At 64.0% G+C, this 23,380-nt stretch overlaps 2 protein-coding genes across 5 annotated transcripts; one reads left to right on the forward strand and one right to left on the reverse strand.

Moving 5' to 3' along the window:
- Nucleotides 1–2,449: 2,449 nt before the first annotated feature.
- LSM7 (LSM7 homolog, U6 small nuclear RNA and mRNA degradation associated) lies at nucleotides 2,450–7,210 on the reverse strand. Of its 3 annotated transcripts, none has more exons than XM_059918922.1 (4): nucleotides 7,138–7,210; nucleotides 6,927–7,017; nucleotides 4,181–4,248; nucleotides 2,450–2,698 (listed from the first exon to the last, which is right to left on the reverse strand). In XM_059918922.1, exons 1-4 carry the CDS (start codon nucleotides 7,208–7,210, stop codon nucleotides 2,556–2,558), a joined length of 375 nt encoding a protein of 124 aa, XP_059774905.1. In that variant the 3' UTR covers nucleotides 2,450–2,555. The 3 variants fall into 3 exon arrangements, with proteins under 3 accessions (XP_059774905.1, XP_059774907.1, XP_059774906.1); XM_059918924.1 differs by having other exon boundaries at nucleotides 4,181–4,252; nucleotides 6,927–7,034; XM_059918923.1 differs by having other exon boundaries at nucleotides 4,181–4,252; nucleotides 7,138–7,186.
- An 88-nt stretch (nucleotides 7,211–7,298) lies between these two features.
- SPPL2B (signal peptide peptidase like 2B) lies at nucleotides 7,299–22,677 on the forward strand. Of its 2 annotated transcripts, none has more exons than XM_059918920.1 (15): nucleotides 7,299–7,378; nucleotides 12,401–12,520; nucleotides 13,249–13,431; nucleotides 13,915–14,004; nucleotides 14,592–14,731; nucleotides 15,295–15,437; nucleotides 15,648–15,744; nucleotides 16,526–16,642; nucleotides 18,142–18,223; nucleotides 18,939–19,013; nucleotides 19,094–19,156; nucleotides 19,242–19,341; nucleotides 19,699–19,776; nucleotides 21,200–21,360; nucleotides 22,153–22,677. In XM_059918920.1, exons 1-15 carry the CDS (start codon nucleotides 7,301–7,303, stop codon nucleotides 22,378–22,380), a joined length of 1,755 nt encoding a protein of 584 aa, XP_059774903.1. In that variant the 5' UTR covers nucleotides 7,299–7,300; the 3' UTR covers nucleotides 22,381–22,677. The 2 variants fall into 2 exon arrangements, with proteins under 2 accessions (XP_059774903.1, XP_059774904.1); XM_059918921.1 differs by having other exon boundaries at nucleotides 21,200–21,427; nucleotides 22,153–22,240.
- Nucleotides 22,678–23,380: the final 703 nt, after the last annotated feature.

Raw genomic sequence — 23,380 nt, forward strand, 5'->3', positions numbered from 1 at the left:
CACCATCTTCAATCCTGGGTCAGCAGGATCTTTCTAGATCCTCCTCTATATATTTAAAAGCATAGAAACATAAGATCTTCTTAATAAGGATCTTAAAGAAATGGTGTTACACCACGCACATGCTACACTTGTATGTCAGCAAGTCTCAGTGACCTGTCACTGCGTAACAAACAGCCCCCAACGTAGGGGCATAAAAATTTATTATTCCTCATGATTCTGTGGGTTGGCAGCAAAGTTCCTCTGCTGGGCTAACTCAGTGTCACCTGGGCTAACTCAGGAGGCCTCAGACACACGGCTGCCTCTGGGCAGTGTTCCAAGAGGACAAAGGTAGGAGCCGTAGGGCTCCTTGGCAAACTAAGCTCTGAATGCCACAACGTCACTCCTGCCATATTCTTACCATCAAACCAAGTCCCCAGATTCCAAGGGGTGGAGAAACAGACTCCCCCTCCTGCGAGGGAAGCTGCAGGGAATTAGTGGCTGCACAAAGAGATCTATCTACCTCTCTGTGAAAAGTTGCTTTGTATTGATATTTGGCTGGAGGAACCTGAGTTTCTCCAGCAGATCCCCCGGTGATGGGCAGCTAGGTTATTTACGGTCTTTTACAAACGAGGTCATAGTGACTCTCTAGGGTGGATACGGTTCAGTGGAACAAGCTCATCTTATCCCCCTTTCTGGGGAGTTCTGCCTGAGCCTCCAGGAGGTCAGGGTCTCCCTCTCTTGGGCCCCTGGAGCATCTTGTTCTCAGCCTCAGACTTGAACACAAAGATCTGTGCTCTTAACCAACTCCCCGCCCAACAGCAGCCCAGTGCCCGGCCACGGAGTGGATACTGAATGACTTTTCCTGAGCTTAAGAGAGAAGGAATGGGACCTGAGAGAGGTTGGGACACTTACTCCCAGCCACACAGCAAGTGGTGGAAGGAGATTGGGGCCCCAGACTTTGTGGTCACAGGGAACTTTTGCGCTCATCGGCTGGGAAGTGAGGGGTGGGTGGAGAGCGGTCTGAAGCCTTTGAGGGCTGTAATGATGGAGCAGAGAGGCTCCCGAGACAAGCCTTGCTTTCTGCGCAACCGAAGCTGGGAGCTGGAAAGCCAGGTGTCCTTGTCCTTCTGTCCTGGCCCCTGGCTGCCCCAGGGCTCTAACGAGGTCTGATTAGCCTCCAGGCCTCACTCCTCCCTCACCCCACCCCACCCTGGGGTCTGGACCCCTGGGCCTTCTGACCCCGATATCTGGGTCTCAGCCTTTGTGTCTCAGCCTCAGATAGGACAGGCGGGGTGTGTGGAGAGAACAGAGGCGCCGGTGCCCAGGTTCTCGGTCCCTTCACCGTGTGTCCCCCCTGCCGGAGTCGCGGTTCCCCGGCTCTTGAACGGGCACGGGAATTGCCCCCAAGAGCAGGACGCATCGGGTTGGATGTTGGCAGTTTGGGTGCGCCCAAGTTCTCGGTCACAGCCTTCCCTGGGGCTGTGACCCCAGCTAGCCCAGGCCCCACCGCTGCCAGCTGCTGGGGCTGAGGCCTCAGATGAGGGAGCTGGACGAGGCAGGGCCGCCAGCTGGCAGGGAAGTGGGGCGGACGGGATGAGGAGCACGTGGGGCTTGGCTACGCGGCCCCACGACTAATCCCCGGCAGCAGGGCCACAGCAGAGCTCAGATCCCCGCGATAAGCCAGCTGCTTTCAGTTTATCTGGTGGCAACGAAGGACAGGTAGCGTGGGAGCCATCCAGCCGGGTCCCCTTGTGCGGCGGGTTCCTATGTGTCGCCAGCCGTTGGCGGAGGGGCCCTGGTCTACAGTTCCCGCCAGGACGACTCCCACTCACTCCTGGCCCCGCTCATCCTCACATGCTCGGCGCTCCTGAGTGACAAATAGCAGACACGTGCCTGCCCTCAGCAGCCGACGCCATGGAGGCCGGGTCCTAACGAGGACACTGGGTTTAGGAAATGGGGCCAGGAGAAAGCCCTGCTTCCTGAGGACGGGCATGGGGACATTCACGACCATGGCCCCGGAGTCGCCAGCTGAGGGGCAGAGGTGGGCTCGTCCTCCGAGCTGAGGCGGGAAGCAGGTCGGGCTAGGAGGTCGTGGGACCGGGCGGACGGCAAGGCTCCACCCAGTTTGTTCTTGGTGAGGTCACGGCTGTGCGGGGATGTGACAAAGGACCCGGCTGTGGGGGACCACTCGGGCCGGCGTACAGAGGCACTGAAGTGACAGGGCCTGCCACTGAGAAGGCTGGCCGGGGGGTCTGCATGGGCTGTGGCCCCAGGGGGGCTCTGGAAAGGCTCCGGCCTCCACGTCCCGTGCCCTCACCTGGACTGTGCACGCTCAGTCCCCTCCGAGCCCCCCAGCCCTGGGCCTGGACCCCAGACGGCGCGCAAACTCTGCTGGATGGACCGCATCCCTGGGGCCCAGGTCTTGCCAGAACACCAAGGCTGAAAGCCACAGTCCAGGGCTCCTGGACACTTGAGGTTTGCAATTTTATAAAGAAAACAAAAACATAAGCTATACAAAAAGGAAAGTTCCGTTCCTACGGGTGGCCCGAGTCCTGGGGGAGGGGCGGCCCCGGCCGCTAGGCATCTTGCTGCTGGATGAAGGGGTTGGGGATGGCCTCCATGCCGTCCTGCGGGCAGATGAGCACCACGGAGGTGCCCCTGCACACCACCAGGCCCAGCTGCCGGGTGTCCTCCGTGAGCTTGTACTGGTCGTCAGGGTCTGTGGAAGAAGAGGGGCAGCAGTGAGGCGGCGTGGGCTCAGAGGCCCAGGAGGACTGGAGATGGGCCTGCGGCGGGGGGATGGGGGGGGCAGGCCAAGGGCCCCACTCCCAAGCCAGCTGGCAGCCTCTCCCCGAGACGGACCACGAGGCTCAGGAAGAGCTCTGGAAATAGCCGCGTGCAGCCTGTCCTCCTTCTACAATGAGGACACAGCCCGGGGGACAGCGGAGACCGAGTTCTCAGATGGGCGGCAGAGAAAAACCCCATCTGCAGAATCTCGGAAGCCCTGCGGGGCCACCATTCACCCCAGTGCCAAAGGGCTGTTCACGGTGGGGCGAGGGACCCGGGGAAGTGACGGCACGCCGAGGAAAGCTCTCCTGAGGTCACGGCGGCGAGGCCTCCATTACTGTTACTGCACGATGGCGGGTTGGGGAGGCCCGCCTTGGGGTGCGACTCCCCACTCCCAGACCCCGCAGGATGACAGCTGTCCAAGCCTGCCCCTCCCCTCCCGGAACCGCGTGCATGCGTCAGGGCTTCCGTCCCGGGGCCGTTCTGGGGGTGAGGAGGGGGCGCAGACTCAGCCAAGGAGCGAGCCAGGGCCCAGGTGGGAGTGGCCTCTGACGCAGGAACAGCAGCCAGGCCTCCAGGGCTGCTCGGCGCGGGCCGTCTAAGCGCGTGGCACACCCCAGCTCCCCTGGTTTTCCCTACAGCCCCACGAGGTGAGGCTGTCCTTTTCCAGAAAGTCATCCGCCCAAGGAGGCCAGGCCAGGATCCCAGCGGGGGGGACTCTGGGCAGACTCAGCGGGAAGAGGGAAGACGAGGGCAAAGCAGGAGGCCCCACGGGGTCGCTTCCCCACAAAGAGGGCCTCTCCCTGGGGGCCCTTTGACACTTCCGTGTGGCTCCATTAACTCTTCACCAGACTAACGTGTGTCTCAACATCGACAGTCCCCAGAAAAGACACCGCTTCTCTCCTAGGCCTTGGTGTCCCCTTCATGCTACGGTCAGGCTGAGCTGGAGAACTTGCTGGCTGATGGGCAAGGGCTGGCCTGACCACCATGCGAAGGGTCTGGGGACCTGGGGGGACAGGGAATAAGGGGGAGGGGGCCCTCTGTCAGCAGCCGGGGGTTAACACACAGGGACAGCGGGAGATGAGGGGGCAGGACGAGCCCCAGGGCAGCCGGCTTTCTCACGGCGGGCGCAGCATCTTTCTAGCCCTGCTGGGCACGCCTCAGCCCCAGCAGGTGCTCAGTGTTGGTGAGGAGTGGATGCGGAAAATACTCCACCTCCACCTCAGACCAAGTCCTGAGACGATGGTCTACTGAGCCTCGCCGGGACAGCGGGAGATCCAACACACCTGTCAGCCGCCCGATCCACAAGGCACCACGTTCACAGTCAGCAGCTGGGTGGCAGCGGAGCAGCTTTGGAACGAACAGTAAGGAAGGCCCGGTGAGGACGCCTCCGAGCCCCACGCGCTGCACTCACCTCTCATGTACTCGATGGTACCATCCAGCACGAGGTTGAGCAGCGGGTCAAACCCTTTCAGGATTCCACTGGCTTGTCGGAATCACCGAGAAGAGAAGAGAGACAGACAGGCGTAAGATCAACGGTCATCCTGGGCAGATGCAAGCTGTGGCCGGGTGTCAGCACGTGAGATTGGGGTGCCCCTGCCGGATGCAGGTGTGGGAGCAGCCTCTCCAGGGACGGGACAGATGGGAGACCACGGGGGAAGCAAGGGAAGGGCTCCCGGACAGGGAGCAGTGACAGCAGACCCCAAAACCATCGCCACCACAACACAGTCGGCAAAATCCGCCTGCGCCTGTTTTGTAAACAGTTTAACTGGCACCTAGCCATGCTCATTTGTTAAATGTCGCCTGTGGCTGCTTTCCTGCTGCAATGGCAGAGTGGAGTAGCCGCGACAAGAGACCGTCTGGCCGGCGCAGCTGAAAATGTTTCCTGTCTGGTGTCCTACAGAACACGTCTACCAGCCCCGCCTGAGTGCGAGGCCCTGGCTCTCTTCCTCTCCTGCTCACCCCTCCCCTGCAGAACAAAGACCGTGAAGGCACCCACCTGATGGGGTTACGGAGAGTGACAAATCCAGTAACACATCCAGGCACTTGGCCCCAGCCGGGCAGCGAGCCTGCACCCGCGGGGCTGCCCTCCTCACCAGGACGGGGGCGCTGCAGCAGGCGGGCACGATGCCAGACAGAGCCAGCATTCCCCCCCCCCCCCCAGTGTGGGATGGGACCCACGATGGGACGCCAGTCTGTGCTCAGGCTGCGACAGACAGACGGCTTCATGGATCTCATTAAAGTCCATGAGTCGGTCGACTTTCAGTGCATCTGAAGAGAAGCTATGCTGGGCGGGCCTGACCTGATAGGGGAGCCGTTAAAGGGATGGGCCCTTTCTGAAAAAAGAGACTTGAAAAATGAGATTTTCCTGCTGGTCTTGAAGACGTGAAGTGCAATGCTGTGGGCAGAGTCCGTGGCGGGGGCAGTGAGCAGCCTCTAGGAGCCGAGGGGGTCCCTGGCCAACTCTTGGCAGAGAACGGGGACCCCAGGCTTGGAAGAGGACCCTGGGCCTGAGATGACAGGCTCTCAGAGACACTCCTTTACTGCAACCTCATCAGAGACCTGAGCCTGAGGCACCCAGAGTCTGGAACCACAGGTGCTGTGAGACAGAAACATATGTTGTTCAAGCGTAGAAAACGAACACTAGCGCCTTGAGAAGCAAGAGCCCCATCTCTTCATACATCCCAGAGCCAGCACGGTGCCAAGTGTTTGTTAAGATTCCAATCCTCACTGCATTGGGTACCTAGACGGGCAGGCGCTGTGTTTTCAGCCCTCTGACGCTGCCCACTCATCCACATCTCAGGGAAGGAGGGGTCCAGATCACTGTCTTACAAAATAAAGAAACTGACGATCAGAAGCAGCTGAATAAGTGAAATGTTGACCGGGCTCTCACTAAGTGTCGGGAACCCTGTTAAACACGTTACCTGGGGCTTCCCTGGTGGCGCAGTGGTTAAGAATCCGCCTGCCAATGCAGGGGACACGGGTTCGAGCCCTGGTCCGGGAAGATGCCACATGTCGTAGAGCAACTAAGCCTGTGCGGCACAGCTACTGAGCCTGCGCTCAAGAGCCCGCAAGCCATAACTACTGAGCTCTCGTGCCACAACTACTGAAGCCCGTGCGCCTAGAGCCCATGCTCCACAACGAGAAGCCACCTCAATGAGAAGCCCGTGCACCGCAACGAAGACCCAATGCAGCCAAAAAATAAACAAATTTATTAAAAAAAAAAAAAGAAAAACACGTTACCTGCTTTAAACCCTTTAATCTCAGTGCCACTACTGAAGTAGGTGGAGTTAATAACCTCTGACCAATGAGGAGACTGAGGCTCAGAGAGGGTAGCAACTTGCCCAAAGTCCCACAGCCAGTGAGCTGGGGCTGTGCCACGGGCGGCGCTCCCCGCGTAACCCTGCAGCAACCTTCCTGCCGTCTTCGCATCAGACTCCAACGGCAAGTTCAGAGTTAAAGCCTCACAATAACAGCATAAAGCCGCAAAATGTGACAGGTGCTACCAGGAACTTATAACAACAGGGGCCTGACGTGGGGTGGAGGCGTGGGGGTCAGGGAAAGCTTCCCCGAGCAGTCGAGAGCTCCCTGCGTTACTCAGGTACAAAACGTTCATCCCGTTACCCTGGAACAACCGTGAACTAGGAGACGAGATTTGTTTTAAACAAACCTTTAAAGCAGTTTGGTGGAAACTGACCATAGGGCCGTGGTTCGCAACTGGGGCAATTCTGCCGCCCAGGGGACACTAGGCCATGTCTGGGACGTCACGACTAGGCGGCTCCTGGCACCGAGGGGGTGGGAGCAGGACGGCCCCCAATGGAGAAAAATGCGGCCCCAATGTGAGCAGCGCCGAGCCTGAGAAACCCTCAGGTGCAGGACGACACGTGAGGAGCTGGGACAGTCGCCTGAGTGAGGCAGGACCCACAGGAAGCAGAGCCGTGAATCCCAGCCACTGTAGCTTCCAGTGAGGTCGGGGCCCCTTTGCGTGCCTCAGTTTCCCCACCTGCAAAAGGGGCGTAACCGTTCCTACCTGCCGGCGCCGTCAGGCCAGCACGAGTTGTCCAAGCCTAGCGCTTAAAGCGCAGCCCAGGCATCCGTTATCGGTACCGCCGCCCGTTACTCCTCGTGGACCGTGGAGGGGGCGGGAGGAGGGGCCTTACCTTCTCGGCCTCCCTGGAACTTCACTCGGATCGTCTTGTCGATGTACTTGGACAAGTCCAAGATGCTCTCCTTCTTTTTCTTCTCTTTGTCCTGCAGGGGAAACAGAGCTCTGTGAGGCGGGGAGCGCGGCCGGACTCCGCCCCGCCAGCCCCGCCAGCCCCGCCAGCCCCGAGAGCCGCGCCAACCCCGCCAGCCGCGCCGAACGCTCACCGCCATCTTGCCCGGCCGCTTCGTTGTGCGCAGGAGCCGCCGCCGCGCCCTTTGTACCTTGCCCCGCGCGCATGCGCGGCGGACGCAGGGCGCCTGCGCGGCGCCGTGCGCCGAGGCGTTGCTGGGAAACATCTGCCGACGCCTGAGGCTGGGACCGGGCGACATGGCGGCGGCGGCGGCGGCGGTGGCGGCGGCGGCGCTGGCGCGGCTCGCGGCGGCCTTCCTCCTCCTCGCGGCCCAGGTGAGGGCGGCACCGACCCCGCCGGCCTCGCCGGCCGCGGTGCCCCGGCCCCTCGCCCCCCACCCCGGCCCCGCGCAGGACCCCACCCGGCCCGGCCTGGGGCCAGCTTAGGGGATCCGCGCCCCGCGCGCGGGCGGCCCGCTGGCCCGGGGCTCGGTCGTGACCTTGCGGGCCTGTCCCCGGCCCGTCTCCCTTACCCGCCTGGAAGTCCTTCTCAGCCACAGCGTCACCCGCTCCCGCCTCGGCCCCTGCTGGTCCGTCTCGGGGTCTCCCACCGCCGCCGGGGACGCCCCTCTCTGGCTCCGTGGCTTTGGCCGGGGGGCTACCCCTCTCTGAACCTCAGTTTCCCCTTGAGTGCCATACTACTCCCTTTCCCCGTGGTTGTGGTAAACTGTCGAGCGCGGCACCCAGTGTCTGGTAGTGTCAGGAAACGGCCCGGAGCCCAGCCCTGGAGTGGGGTCGAATCGCTGCCCCATCTTTTGCTCCCGTGACCTTGGCAAGGGAGTTCCCCGCTTTGAGCGTCCGTTGCTCGTCTGCAAAAGGAAGATAAGTATACAGTGCAGAGTCAGCGAAATGATGTAGGGGATCACGAGCGCGCAGCATGCTACTTGTTTGTCACTAAATCTTCAGGGTCTCCAGTGCTAGGGGGGGACCGACCAGGAAATGGCTGATGTGCGTTGTCATAAGCGCATCTTTTATTTCCAAATCCTTCGTCTCCCTGCCAGGTTCCACAGATCAGGAAATGCACCCCCTCCCCTCAACAGCCCTACAAACTGGGCCGTTAACCTTGACCCTTCTGCTCCAGCGCCCCCACCTCTGCTCCAGGCGGCTGGCGTTCTCCCGTGGCCACTTTTGTCCCCCTGAATCCCCAGTTCATTCTCAACACTGCAGGAGTGATCCCTTTCAAAGTGTGTCAGGTCTTGTGTCCAGATGCGAGCCTTCTGGTGGCTTCCTGGCACATTTGGGGGGCCTCTGTGATCTGGCTGTCAGGAAGTGTCCCGTTTCTCTCCAGCTCTAGTGTCTTGAAGGCACTCTGCTCGCTGGTCTCTGTTTCCCTGAATTCCCCGGTTATGTTTCTGGTCTCAGCTTAGCTGTCCCTCCCTCCCAGAAGCTCTCTGGGACGCCCCCTCCCCAGCTGCTTTGCCAGCCCCCTGTACTTCCCCCAGCCCTGTTCAATCATCTTCCCCAGCAGCCTGAGCATTTGGAGGAAGGGACTTGAAGCTCTCCGGGTATTTCAAATGAGGGCCAAGCGACAGGCAGGCGGAGATCACGGGAACACCACAGAAGGAGGGACGCAGTTGGCCTGGGAATGCTTTTCAGAAGCAGAGGTGCCTGAGGGGCGATCTGAAGGATGAGTGGGTGTTTGCCAGGTCAAGAAGGTAGAGAAGGTTGTTGCAGGTGATGGGAGCAGGGCCGGAGGTGTGAGAGCTGATGATTTTTTTTTTTTAATAATAGATTTATTTATTTTAATCCTTATTGGGGTATAGTTGATTTACAATGTTGTTAGTCTCAGGCGTACAGCAAAGTGAATCTGTTATACATATACATATATCCATTCTTTTTTAGATTCTTTTCCCATATAGGTCACTACAGAGTATTCAGAAGAATTCCCTGTGTATACAGTAGGTCCTTATTAGTTCTCTATTTTATATATAGTAGCGTGTATGTGTCAATCCCAGTCTTTCAAGTTATTCTTCCCCCTTACCCCTCGAGAGCTGATGACTTACTTCGAGACGGTGAGAGTCCACTACAGCTGGCGTGTAGGATAATCCAGTGGTTACACCTGAGGAAGGTGTCATCCCAGTGGAGGCCCTTCAGGTGCCCTTGCAGGGAAGGCCATGGAGGGAGCAGCAGTGGGAGTGGCTCCAGGCGTGTGGGGTAAAGGGCAGGCTGAACGTGTGGCCTCTCCGGGCTGGAGTCCAGGGGAGCAGGCTGGGCTGGTCAGAGCCGGGTGCTGGGACGTTTGGACTTTACTCCCGGCTGGCTGAGGATTTGGAACTTTACCCTGAGTGTGGGGAGCCAAGTAGAGTGTAGAAGCGAGCGGGAGAGCACCTGGGCCAGCCAGCCCTTCCCAGGACAGAACCCTGCGTGTGGTTCTTCATGGCGCCCCAGTAAGGCCAGCTCTCCACGGGGCGGGAGGCTGCTTGCTCATGGCCCGAAACTCACTCCCTACCATTCTGTGACCCTGGGCGAGGGCTTGGACCCCTGCCCAGTTGCTGTAAGTTGTGCACATAACAGCCCACGTGGGGCCTGTTACTCGGCAGATCTGAACACATTGGTGTTCTCCCTGCCTGCCCCCTCCACTGCCCCTTCACCTCTCCCACTTTCCTCCACCTGAACATCTTTTTCTAAGCTTCCTAGGTCCTAATTAGCCCCTTCTAGAATTCACCGAATCTTAGGAAGACTGCTCCCCGTCTGGACCCCTTAGCTTCTTTCAAAGTCCCCTGACATGGATGCTTTCACCGTCATCTTGAAGCATAGTTTCCCTAGGAGTTCCTGAGCCCGACGTGATTGTGGCGCGTCGGGAAGTGGCCTGTCCTCGGTAGCCCCGGCTGTTTCTCGTCCTCCAAACTGGGATGGGCTGTGCTGTGCTGGAACGGGGGCACTCACAGCCCTGGGCCCTTTGGAGGAACTTCTCCTAGCCCTTTAAGTCCCCGGGGAGGAGACCGTATTCACGGGGAGACTGTGTTCTCGGGTGTTTGATAGAAGCCCAGGCTTATTTCTTAACAGAAAGCCAGTTGTGCACATTGTGAGGGGAGAGCTGTGAAGTGTGCCCTTGTGCTTCTCAGTGACCTTTTAAAAACAAATGCTTCTAGTCATTCCCATTTTATACAACCGACAGTTTTCACCAGCAACTCGGATCCCATAGACCAGGGGTCAGCAAACATTTTCCAAAGGGCCAGACAGTATTTGTGGCTTTTCAGGCCACATGGCCTCTGTTGTAACTCCCCGGCTCTGCAGAGAGCAGCATAGGCCCTACCCTACGTTCTGCAACCAGGCAGACGTGTTACGATAAAACTATTGACAAACACAGAAGGTGGGCTGGATTCGGCCTGGGGGTTGAGGGATCACAGAACCCCTGCAGTGGCCCGTGGTGGGGGGGCACAGGGCCGGGCACTGTACTTGGGGGCAGCCTGGTGGGGAGAACCCGGAAGAGGGGGCTCCTCGTCCTGCCTCTGGTCGAGGAAACGAGGTTGGCCAGGCAGGGATGGGTGGGTGACGACACCACGCTTCCCTCCCTCGAGCGCTGGTGGCAGCGCCCACGTGCCCTGCAAACACAGCCTCACTGAGCACACCCAGCAGCCCATTCGGCTGTCGGCACCTCGCTCCAAGCGACAAGCCAGAGCGCTGGGCAGGGGCAGTGGGGGCCCCGGCTCCTCTCCACGCCGCCAGCAGAGGTGGGCCTGTGGGGAGAAGCTCCCAGAGCGGCTGGGCCCCGTTATGCATTCACGGAGGGCCTGGCCTCCTGAGCTGGTCTGTGCCCCAGGCCTGCTGTCGGGGCCACGGGCCCTCGGGACCCCAGCTGAGTCGGAGCACCGCCGCCCACAACTTGGGAAGGCCAGGTCGGGGGGTGGGGGTCTGTCCCCGCACAGACAGGCTACTGCCTGTTGTCACCGAGGGGTGCGGTCTCCGTCTCGGCCTCCGGGCGGTACAGAGGGACGGCCCGGGAGCCGGAGTGTGCAGAGTTGGGGTCCAGTTGGGCCCCTCCAGCTCCAAGAAGCCAAGGGGCTGGGGTGGGCCCGGGCCCCTGTGGGCGTGGTGTGGCCGGGCTCCTGGCTCAAGGCTCTCTCCGGGACCCCTCCTCCCTCGCAGGTCCCACAGCCCCGGGGAGCAGCCTAGACCTGGGCCAGACAGCGTGAGACCCGCTGGGGCCGAGGTCCTCACGGGGGCTCCGCAGCCGAGCCCGGCCTATAGGAGGAAGCAGCCCCGGCCGGGACGCGGCGGTCCAGGCGGGAGAGGAACGAGCAGTGGGGACAGGCAGTGGGGACACTCGTGTGCGATACAACCGCAGGCAGTGGGGGACACTCGTGTGCGATACTGGTTTCTCATGTAGATAAAGCTGCTCCCAGGCCCTGGCCACCCCGCTGCCCTCAACGGAGGGGCTGGAGTTCCAAGGACTCTGGGGCCTGTCCCTCTGCCTCACTCTGAGTTCACGCTGGGAGCAAAGGCCCCGATGGCCCGTGTGCCCAGCCCGCCCCGTCCTCCACGGTCAGCCAGCTGCCCTCGACCTTGCTCCATGTCAGAGCGGGCGGGGTCCGTGTGGACTCTCTGTGGGGCCCTCCACGAGCAGCCTGCTGCCTGGAGGGCCTGGGCAGGAGGAGCTTGAGGCCTTGTCGTCCTCCTGGGAGTAGTGGGCCAGGAAGCCGGGCACTTCTGCCCGTGCCCATCGGGAGCGCTGCTCTACTTGCTCGGGACGTGCTGGGGAGGAGGTTCTGTCAGCTGCCTGGGCCCTGCTGGGGTCCTGGTGACGCCATCTGTCATGGAGCGCCCCCTGCCCAGAGCAGCCCTGCCTCTCGCACCGTCCACTTCTCGCCGCGCTTCTGAGCAGGGAAGGTCAGGGTCCTGACCCAGGGGTTCCCACTGGCCTGTGGCCTGGCAGGTGCTGGTCACGTGACCCGGGCTCCGCCACCCCCTTTCTGCCCTGAGCCTGCTGGCCTCGCTGGCGGGGGGCCTGTCGGCTGTTTTCCCGTGAGCCCGTCGGGGAGCCTGGAACCTGCTGGGGCACCGCTGACTCTCCCCGTCCCCTTCCTGCCTTATGGCAGCGGCGTGGGGCTCTCGTTCTCCCTGTAGTCCCAGGGGGACTCCCCCGCTCCTGCCACTGGAGCCACAGGGAGGGGACCTGACATGGCCACTGTCAGTGCCCAGGTCTCCCTGAGGAGGCTCGGCCCTGCCCTCCTCATCATGTCCCCCCTAAGATGTGACAGTCGTGCCCCATCTGTGCTGTCAGAGGGAGGGACCAGCCCAGCCAGGTCGTGCCGTGGGCGGCCCCATGCCGGCTGTCTGACTGCTGCCCCCGTCCAGGTGGCCTGTGAGTACGGCATGGTGCACGTGGTGTCCGAGGCCGGGGGCCCCAAAGGCAAAGACTACTGCATCCTCTACAACCCGCAGTGGGCCCACCTGCCGCTCGACCTCAGCAAAGCGGTGAGTACCGGCCAGCGCGGGCGCCCCCTCCCGACGCAGGGTCTTGTCTGACGCAGGGTCTTGTCTCGCTTGCCGCCCTCCCTCCGCTCCTCCCCTGGGTCTCCCGAGGGCCTCTGGAGGATGGGTCTTGCGGAGAGCCGTTGAGGATTGAGGAAGGGCCTCGGCTGGGAAACGGAGGTGGGATGGGTCCCCAGAGGAGCTCCCCGAACTCTCGGGGCCCCGGCTTCCTCGGTCATAAATGAAAGATGTCAGGGTGCTGCCGAGGGCCAGCCCCTGGCGGGGACGCCGGCCAGGCTCCCCGCCCCGCACCCGCCCGTGCTGGGCTGGGGCGGCTGGCGAGAGGCGTGACGGTAGCCTGGACGCTCTGCTCCCTGCTCTGGCCTCACTCCTCCCAGAGGGACTCAGGGTGCCCAGTGCCTGGCTTGGCGGGTGGAACGAAGGCCAGGGCTCCCGCCCGCGCCTTGTGCTGTTTGTGACGGGCTCGAGAGAGGCGGGGAGGGTTCCTGAGCGCACGCCGCCCTGTACCCCTCCCGTCTGCCTTGTGCTGGGGGGGTGTGCGCACACGCTTGTGCACGTGCGTGTGTGTGCAGGGCCGAGACCCCGTGGGCCTGAGGTGAGGCTGCGCAGGGGCGGTGGTCGCTGCAGTGGCTCCGCCGGCCCGTCTCCCCGAGGACGCTGCGCGCCCTGGCTTCCCTGCAGCGGCTCACGTGAAGGCCGCCCTCCTGCAGTCTCTCCTGCAGGTGCGGGACTGGACGACCTCCGTGCTCTGCTCTCCGGCCGACCTCCCTGCCAAAGGCTTCAGTAACCAGATCCCCCTGGTGGCGCGGGGGAACTGCACCTTCTACGAGAAAGTGCGGCTGGCGCAGGGCAGCGGGGCGCGCGGGCTGCTCATCATCAGCAAGGAGACGCTGGTGCGGCCGCCGGGCCCCTCCTGGGCAGCCGGGGGCCCTGGGGGGCAGGGGCAGGCCAGGGGAGGCGAGGAGTCTGGCTTCCTACTTGTGGCCTTGGAGGGGCCCTGTCCCAGGGCGGTGCTGGGGTCCGGCAAGGCCTGGGGCGGAGCTCTGGGCCTGCCGCCTGAGGAGCGGGTGGCGTGGGCCACGTGCCACCCTCTCCCTCAGGCCCTTCAGGGCCGACCGGAGTCACCCAAGCCCAGGGTTGAGAGGGAAGGGGAGCTTGTCCTCCCCCAGAGGGAGGGGCCGAGCGCGCAGTCCTGCCCTCCCAGCGGTGTGGCCCTCCCACCTGGCCCCCGAGGACCCCGACACACACGCAGGACTCCTCCGCCCCCTCGGGGAGAGCTGGCACCGCGGACCGCGCCGTTGGGAGCGCTTGGCAGCCTGCCCCGCCCTGGGTGGGCCTTGCTAAAACATCCAGCCGCCCTCTCCCCCCTCCCCCAGGTCCCCCCAGGAGGCAACAAGACGCAGTACGACGAGATCGGCATTCCTGTGGCCCTACTCAGCTACAAAGACATGCTGGACATTTTCGAGGTAGGCTCGTCCCCCACCCCGTCTGCAGCTGGGCCCAGGGCCCGAGGAGACGGTGTGCCCGCAGTGCTGTGAACGTCAGGAATGGAGACCCCGGCCCTGCCCCCGTGCCAGAGACCCTGAGCGTCACCCCCTGCTCAGGCCTGCCCGGCCCCTCGCCTGGCTCGGCCCTGTCTGACTAGAGGCCGGTGCGTCTTTGATTTGGGGAGCTGGGTCCGGAGCAGGCGAGCTGCAGCACACAGTGACGTGGGGATAGCCAGGTTCCCCACTGCAGGCTTCGCGTCTCCCCCAAGGGACCCACCGTCCGTCTCCGGGCCGCCTCCCAGGCCACGTCCACCCTCGTTCACTCATGCGTGTCCGGCGGTGGGGCCTGTGTTCCCGCACGCGCGCGGCCCTGTCGCCCACCCTGTGTGAAGCTCGTCCTGCAGAGCCCGCTTCTCTGGGGTCAGGAGTAGCGGGTGAGGGCGTGGGGTGAGGCGGGATCTCCCGGCCGCCGGCTCCTCGAGTGGGCCAGCCTCGGCCCTCTGGGTGGCGAGGGGACGGGTGGGTGGGCCCCCCCGTCCTTAGCTCCCTTGTGTTCCCTGAGGCAGACTTTCGGCCGGGCGGTACGGGCGGCGCTGTACGCCCCCAAGGAGCCCATGCTGGACTACAACATGGTCATCATCTTCATCATGGCTGTGGGCACCGTCGCCCTCGGGGGCTACTGGGCCGGGAGCCGGGACGTGAGGAAGTGAGTGGCCCGCGCGTGTGCGTGCGTCCCGGATGGGCGGCCCTAATGCTGGGCAAGTAACCACGAGAGTCCGCACGCCCAGAGAGCCTTCTGGAAAACAGCTGCTATAAACACCCAGGAGACCCGTTGAAAGCCCCGAGGACCCTGCTCCCCACGATACTGTCCTGCCCTCAGGGTTCCCGGCCCGGGCCCAGCCCGGCGGGGGCGTCCACGGGAAACCTCGCCCCGGCCGCCCAGGGAAGGGCGGTGGTGGGGTTGGTGCAGGGCCAGGGTCCAGGGTGGCCCCCATGAGGCCACCACAGCTTGGCCCTGGGGACCAGAGCCCCACCTCCGGCAGGACTGGCTCCGTCGGGGGGGACCCCAGGTACACATGGTGGGCGGGGACGGGGGACTGGCCGACGGGGCAGGTGATGGTGGTCACCTCCGGGCAAGCTGTCCCTCAGCCTGTCCCGACCCCTTGTGTCAGGCTGCCCCTGCTTGTCCTTCCCCATCTCTGTGGCCCTCGGCCCCCGGGAGCGGTGCCGGCCGGCAGGGCGTCCCCCAGCCCGTTCTTGTCTTTCAAGGAGGTACATGAAGCACAAGCGGGACGACGGGCCCGAGAAGCACGAGGACGAGGCCGTGGACGTGACGCCCGTCATGATCTGCGTGTTTGTGGTCATGTGCTGCTCCATGCTGGTGCTGCTTTACCACTTCTACGACCAGCTCGGTGGGTCCCCGTGCCCGGCTCTCAGGGCGTCGGCTGAGGGGGCAGTCCAGGGGCCATGTGGTGGCCGGTGGCTGGAGGCCCCTGTTGCTGGCTCACCAGGAGGGGCCTGGGGCTACCCCTGCCTTCCCCTGGGGCGGTCACCCTGCCGGGGAGTGAGGCACAGAGCCCTCCTTCAGGCTCCCCTCACCGCCCGCCCGCCCCGCCCCGCAGTCTACGTCATCATCGGCATCTTCTGCCTGGCCTCCTCCACGGGCCTCTACAGCTGCCTGTCGCCGCTCCTCCAGAGGCTGCCGTTCTGCAGGTGCAGGTGAGCCCCGGGCGACCCCCACCTGGCCCTGCTCGCGGGGGTGCCCCTCTGCGGCCTCGCGGCCCGTCCGCTCCCACCTCCCGTTACGCGGCCCCCGGAGGCTCCACGGCTTCGCTGAGGCCGAGGGCCCTCACTCTCCGGAGCCCTCGGTCAGTCTGGCACGGTGCAGGCGTCACAGCAGGCGCCCGCTCCGTGCTGGCTGGGGGGCCTCCCTCCCCCGACCTCCCGCGCTGGGTCAGGGCCCGTGGGACCCCTCGGGGGACACCGGCTGGGGGCAGCAGGCGGGCTGCGCCGCTGATGCAGGCTCCGGAGGTTCCCTGCGGTCAGGGGTCTGGTCTGCTTCTCGTGGGGCAGGTGGGGAACGGAAGGGTTTAGATGAGGTCCGACGGGGGTCAGGAAGCTTGGCTCAGGGGGGTTGGGGGAGGGCCTGGAGCAGGGCGGGCTGTGCGAGAGGGGTCACAGCACCCGACGGAGGGCTCCTGCGGGTGGGGTCGGCTTAGCGACTGGCTGAGGTCCGCTTCCCCCAAGGCCCTGCCCCTGCCCGCTCTGCCCTGCCCTGCCCTTGGGAGCCTCCCTTCTAGAAATGAAAGGTGAGGGATGGTGAGTTTAACAGATAAGGTAAAGGAGAGGAAGGGAGCAGAGCCCAGCGGACAGCAGGAGGACAGACGGGGAGGCCGCGGGCTTTTGGGCAGGAGTTGAGCTGACCCTCCGGGCGCTGGGCAGAGACGGGGCTGTGAGGGTCAGAGGCCGCTGACCTCCCCACCTGCCTGCCCGCCCTCAGGGTCCCCGACAACAGCCTGCCCTACTTCCACAAGCGCCCCCAGGTCCGCACACTGCTCCTGGCGCTGCTGTGCCTGGCCGTCAGCGTGGTGTGGGGCGTCTTCCGGAACGAGGACCAGTGAGTGCAGCCCTGGAGGCCCTGCTGGGGGTGGGGGCAGCTGTCCTCGGGTGCTCTGACCTCCCTGCGACTCCCCGAGCCCTCCGCTCGGGGCGCCTGGAGCCGGGCCAGCTCCCGGTATGAAAGGCTCTCCTGTCAGTGCTCTGGACGCAGTGGCCGCACGCCGTCCAGGCCTGGCCCTGGCTGCCCTGTGGCTTGTCCGGTGCCCCGGGATCTGCGATCGCAATCTGGGCGTGAGATGCCGCCGGCACTGCTGCCCGGGCGCCGAGCCGTGTGCTCTGGGGCAGCCTGGACGTGGCCTGGCGCCGCTCGGCCGCTGCTCTGTTGTGTGCCCGCCTGCCTGCTCAGCTAGCTCTGCTCCTCCCACCACCCGCCTCCCCTGGGCCGGCCTCCCCCGCGAGGCAGCGCGCCACCGCCTGCCGTCACTGACACCATCTGGCACTTTCTCTGAGCTTCTCCCGGGGCAGTTAAACGCTCTTGGCTGTGCTGCTGTTTGGAGCTACAACAGATTTAACTGGCAGAAGGAAAGCGTGAAAATATTTTGAGTCTTTTGTACACAAAGAGAATAGGGACGCTCACGGTTAAATCCAAGCCAGAAGGCTCGCTCCTTCGCATAAAAGTAGAACAGGCCACGGTTTCCGCCACGTCTGGGCGCCCACGTGGCCTTGGTGAGCCTTCTCTGTTCTCACCAGTGCCCTGGCCCAGAGAGGTTCTCATTCTGCGCTCAGGTGAGGCTCTGATGAGTAACTTGAGGGGCAGGGAGCACGGGGCCGGCCCTGGGGCCGTTTCCCGGCGGGGAGCCTCATCACACAGCTTTGACTTCCCAGTTCGGGAGCGGCCCCGCAAGGTGGCGCCCTGCTTCCCGGGACTCCAGATCGTGTCCTCAGCGCCCCGAGCCCCTATTTCCCCAGAGAGTATGTGGCACTTGGCTGGGTGGGTGCAAGTTTTGCTTTTCTAAATCGCTTAAAAGATATTTTTGAGGGACTTCCCTGGCGGTTCAGTGGTTAGGACTCCACACTCTCACTGCTGAGGACCCGGGTTCGATCTCTAGTCGGGGAGCTCGGATCCCACAAGCCCTCCGGCACGGCCAGAAAAAAAAAAGAAATTTTTTTTTTTTTTTTTTTTGAAAAGAAATTTGAATCCGCTGGATGCATGGCCCCCCGTGCCCTGCACCCCCTGCCCCGGGCTGTGATCTGGGTGGGAGAGCCGCTGCTGCAGAGGGACAGAGGCCCTGGCACGCGCCCGCCTTTCTCTGGCCATGGTGTCGGGGTTGGGGGTTCGGTTCCCCCCTGCTCCTACCGGCCGTTGCTGCCCCTCCTGTCCCCCCACGGGCCTCAGGACGTCGGCCGCTGCCTTTGTCTGCGTAAGGGTCTCTGCGGCTCGTCTGGGCGCTGGGCGCCTTGGACTTGGCGGCTGAGGCTTCCAGGGTGGGGGAGGGGCCCGGCAGGCAGAGGTTCTTGGTGGAGACCCCGCCCGAGGGTGGCTGCGCTGCCTTCCAGGTGGGCTTGGATCCTTCAGGACGCGCTGGGCATCGCCTTCTGCCTCTACACCTTGAAAACCATCCGCCTCCCCACGTTCAAGGTGAGGGCCCCTCGGGGTGGCGGGGGCGCTCCGCGGACGAGGGGACGGGGTCTCTTGGGGTCAGCCCCGTGCCCGCCAGCCACGCAGCCCTGCCCAGGGCCTTCCACTCTGAGCCTGGCCCTGTGTGGGCCATGTGGTCTTGGCTCGTCCGTCCCTCTAGCCACCCTCCCGGGGATGGGGCTTAAGGATCAGTGCAGAGTTGTCTCCCGGCGTCGCAGCAGCGTCTGTGACTGCTGGCCGAGGGGACACCCGGGCGGGCGCACGCAGCAGGGCCGCCTCCTTGCTGGTGAGGTGAACAGAGGAGGGAAAACCAGATGAAACCAAGGGGGCAGAAGCACAGGGCTCGGGCCGGGACCCTGGGCCAAGGCCCAACCCTAGCAGGAGGAGCCTAGAAACCCAGGCAAACGTGAAGCCGGGCGTCACCTGCCCAGACCCGCAGCTGGCCGGTCGCGGCTGTGTCTCTCTCGAGTGTCCCATCAGAAAGTCGCCCTCCCCGAGCCTCGGGCCTGACGTTGCCTCCAGGGCACCGAAGGTCAGGCTGCCCGTGCTCAGACTTTCTCCTAAAGGCTTCGTCCCCACAGGGAGACTCTGAGCCTTGGGAGAGGCAGGGACGCGTCCCGGAGGGTCTGTGCGTCTGGGACCCTGGGCGGGGCGGGGTGGAGGGCAGAGCCGGTGGAGGTCCCCGAGCAGAGCCCTCAGGCCGCCCCGTTCCCAGGCCTGCACGCTGCTGCTGCTGGTGCTGTTCATCTACGACGTCTTCTTCGTGTTCATCACGCCCTTCCTGACCAAGGTGGGCTCTGGGCCCCGCCCCCCCGCCCCCCCCCCCCCCCCCCCGCGTTCCCGCGTCTGACGCAGTCCCCCTTCTGTTAGAGTGGGAACAGCATCATGGTGGAGGTGGCAACCGGGCCGTCGGACTCGGCCACCCACGAGAAGGTACGTGGTGCGCGCGGCCAAGGTGCTGAGCAAGCGGAGTGAGCGCAGGCTGGCGGGTCCTGGACACGCTGCCCCCTCTCCCCAGCTCCCCATGGTGCTGAAGGTGCCCAGACTCAACGCCTCGCCGCTGGCCCTGTGTGACCGGCCCTTCTCCCTCCTGGGCTTCGGGGACATCCTGGTCCCAGGTACTGCGGCCGGGCTTGGGCGGCCTGGGTGCCCTTGGGGGTGTCAGGCCACAGGGGCTGGTGGGCAGAGGCAGAGCTGAGCCAGTGGGGCCTGGGGGGCAGGGAGGCGGTCCCCCAGAGGTGTCCCAGCCGCACTGCCCCCAGGGTCCCCCTCCGGGCCCCTCCCCCCACCAGGCGGCCTCTGAGCCGGGGTTTGCGCTCGCTGGAGGTCTGGTTACCTGCCAGGAGTCGAGGGTGGCGCCGGGCCAGCTCCCTCCTGAGCCGGGAGGAACGCACGGTGCCCGGTCTCTCCGGGGGAACCCCCGGTGCCTGGCTGGGGCTGCAGCCCGGCCTCAGCCCACGGTCTCTCTCCCGCAGGGCTGCTCGTGGCCTACTGCCACCGCTTCGACATCCAGGTGCAGTCCTCCAGGGTCTACTTCGTGGCCTGCACCATCGGTAAGCCCGCTGCCCCGGGGGCTCGGCCGTGCCCCGTCCTCCGCCGCGGGGTGGTAGGGACAGGCCTGCGCCCGCGTCACAGGCCTCCTGTCACTTTCCACGGTGGTCGTTGTTTCTCTTCTTTTTGGTCTTCTTTGTCTTTCTCTTTTTTCGTCTTCTGTTTGTTTCCTTTGTTACTAAAGCCATTTACACCAAAGGGATGTTTTCTCATTTTCTGTTGAGTCCAATCATTTCTAAAAATGTCCAAACCAGTTCTCTTGTCCTGCTGGGTCAGCTCTTCAGGACGAGCAGGGGTGCAGAACGCACAGGCCCCGCCAGCCGACACGGGTGAGGGGAGGCCCCGCCATGGCCCCCAGCAGTGCCAGGCGGACGCAGGCCGGCCATCCCGGCCTACTTTGGGCCATTGCCATCCGCCCCTTCCCACCGGGTTCCTGAAGGTCCAGACACGTGCTCCCTGCCCCTGCCCCCTGGGTTCACAGACTCCATGATTAGCTCATCCAGATGCGCCTGCAGAGCTTTTCTCCATGTGAACCACAGTTTGTCAAATTGTTCTGTAGTTCCCGTCACTGAAATCCTGTAGTTGGCTCGGTTGAATCACTTCTTTAGGACAGGTGGCTAGTCCACAGCCGATAAGCGGGAACTCTCCCTGCACAAGCCTATCGCTTGGAAACATGGAGGTAAGGGGCAGGGCAGGCAGCCCGAGCGGACGCAGGTGCTGGAGACGGGGCTCTTTGCCTCGGAGGGGATGTGCCAGTAAATGGTGTCTTTCTTTGTAACTCTTCACCTGGGAGTAATTGCACGTGTACGGCTGCAAGGTTAGTACAGTGAGCCCCGAGCCGCTGTGCTCAGGCCGACCCCTCTAACTCCTCCTCGTGTGTGCTGTGTTGTATGTCCGTCCCTGTGCTCTACGTGCGTGGGGGTCTTTATACGTTGGACTCACACATCCCTAAATAACACACGCTGTTTTATGCTGAACGGTGAGCAGGAAGTGCGGACGCCTCTCACCCCTCAGTGCTTTCATGTGGTCACAACTCAGTTATGAAAGGTTTGATTTCCTAATTCTGTACCTATGTTACTTCAGTTCAAATTATTTTTCTAACTAGAGGCTTACAAAAATGAGATATTGGGGCACCTTCGCAGCTCCTTCTCCACTCCTGGGATTCCAGACCTTCCCGTAGCGGCCGCCCACTTCCTCTCCCCAGTCTGGCGGCTGGGCCCTCGCTCTCTCGTTTCCCTGCTGACCCCTGCGTGCACTCTCGCCTGCCAGCGTCCGGGAAGGTGTGGGTGGGGAGGACCCGCTGGCCTGGCCCGTGGGTCACGGTCACGGCCCTGGCGCGAGCTCTGCCTCTCCTGCCCCTGTGAGCAGTGGGTGGCGAGCCTGGGACCGGCCAGGGTAACGTGCTGCCTGTCTCTGCTTCCGCAGCCTACGGCATCGGTCTCCTGGTGACGTTCATGGCGCTGGCCCTCATGCAGCGCGGCCAGCCCGCCCTCCTCTACCTGGTGCCCTGCACGCTCGTCACCAGCTGCGCCCTGGCGCTCTGGCGCAGGGAGCTGGGCATGTTCTGGACGGGCAGCGGCTTTGCGGTGAATACCAGTTTGCTATGACCGTCTGCGAGAAATAATAGCCTAATAAGCCCTAACTAGAGTTAAAGTTGAGTAAGACCTCGTAGCGTTACAACTAAACCCCGCAGCCCGCGTCCCGTCTCTGGAAGGTGTTGCTTCGGGTGTGGTGCTCCCGTGGCCGCAGGGCGGGGAGGGGTACGTGTGCTAGTGGTGCGGCTTGGGGAGACGCTGCTGCCCCGCTCCTAACCCCAACCCATTTGGTTGGATTGGTTGGACTTGGGGTTCCAGCTGCTTCTGCTGCGGGCAGGGGGTGGGCCGGGCCTTGTTCTTGTCTGAAACTGAAGAGGAAAGGGACAGAGGCCACTCCCCGTGCAGCGCAGGGCGACCGCTATATCCCCGCAACTCAAGGGCATTCCGGGCCTGCGGGGTCTCTAGTGGGCCCTGTCAGGAAACCCGCCCTGCCCTGATGGGGGCTCTGAGCGCTTCCGGCGGGTGTGTAACTTGTTCGCGTAGATGTGAACACGCTTTACATGTGGTGTGACTGTTGTGACCCGGTGAGTCGGGAAGGCTTCCTGGGCTCAGTGCCCACTGTCCCCAAAGGTCTCCCTCCCGGCGGGCGTTGGCTTTGCTACAGAGCTGGTGGATTGGTTCTGGAAGGTTCCCGAGGGAGAGCAAGCCAGAGAAGGCAGGGTGGGGCCCTCCTGGGGCCCTGATGCGGCGCTGGTGTCGGTTGGGGAGCGCGGCTCCTTCCTGGGCCCGGAGCCCCCCTCCCCGCGGCTCCGCCAACCCGGGCCTCTCTCCTCCCTCCCCCAGAAGGACCTACCTCAGTCGCCGTGGGCGCCCGCCTCCGCCGACGGCCCGCAGCCCCAGGCGGACTCCGACGCCACCCCCTCCCGGCCGCCTCCCGGCCAAGAAGCGGCCCTGTCCCCTCCGCCCGCGGAGCAGCCCCCGGAGCCGTCCGCGCCCGAGGAGAGCGGGGCCGGCGCGCCCCCCCAGGAGACCGAGAGTCCGACCGGCCTCGCCCCCGGCCCTTCGGCCTAGGGGAGGGCGCAGACTCGGCCCCCGCGCCCCGGGACTGGACTCGCGCGGCCCCCAACTTGGTGCTCTGGTCTGGCCGATGCGCACGTCCTGCTCCAGCCCGGCCACACCCCGGACCCCAGCCCTGCTCCGAGCTTCGCGTGGCCGCGAAGCCCCCGGCCGGCTGAGGCCACCCCCGCGCGCGCCCCGCTTCCTGCGGGGAGGGCGGAGCCGTCACCTCCGCCGGTGGCCGCGGACACGCCCAGTTTGGTGCTTACCCTGCTGCTGCTTCCCTTCGGGTCCGGGCCGGGAGAGGGAGCGGCTCTGGCTCCTGGTGGAGGCGCGCCTTTGCCCAGCAGGGCCCCCAGGGGTTTGGACTGGACCCCGCCGCGGCCCTGGGGGCCCGCGGTGAGCGCCGAGCCCTGCTCCCGGCCCTTCCATCGCCCGGAAGCGCCCAGCGCCTGTGCTCCAGCTCCGACATGTTTGAATAAAAGGCCACGACTTTCTGAAATTCTGGTAGTGTCGCCTCTTGGGGTGCGAGCCCTTCGGACTGCCCCTCTCGGGGGCGGGGCTGGTGCCAGGCCGGTCGCCCCATCTTGCCTTTCAGCTCAGAGGAACTCGGCCCCCACCCTCGCCACAGGCACCCGCACGCTCTCAGCACCCCATCCAGTGCACGCACCTCGGCCTCCAACTCCAGCACGGGGGACGGGGAGCTTCTGGAATGTGGGAGGCTATTCCGTAACTGGCGTTATGTCTTCTACCTCACGGACAGGGTTCTCTGAACCTCACGACGGAGATGCCGCCGGCCCCCGTGTCACCGCCTGGCGACAGAGCCGGCGCCCGGACAGGCACCCGGGGCTGCTGATCGCCAGGGCCCCGGCCCGCTCCTCCCCGTCCACGACGTGAGGAGGGGCACAGACCCCACGCCCCACGCCGGCTCTGTGTCCCTCCGGCCCGCTGCTGTGCTGCAGACAGCAGGCGGGGGCCGACCATGATCCATTCCAAACAATACCAGCGCCAGCCA

The sequence above is a fragment of the Balaenoptera ricei genome, chromosome 3 (genome assembly GCF_028023285.1).
Source record: "Balaenoptera ricei isolate mBalRic1 chromosome 3, mBalRic1.hap2, whole genome shotgun sequence".
Lineage (NCBI taxonomy): Eukaryota > Metazoa > Chordata > Mammalia > Artiodactyla > Balaenopteridae > Balaenoptera > Balaenoptera ricei.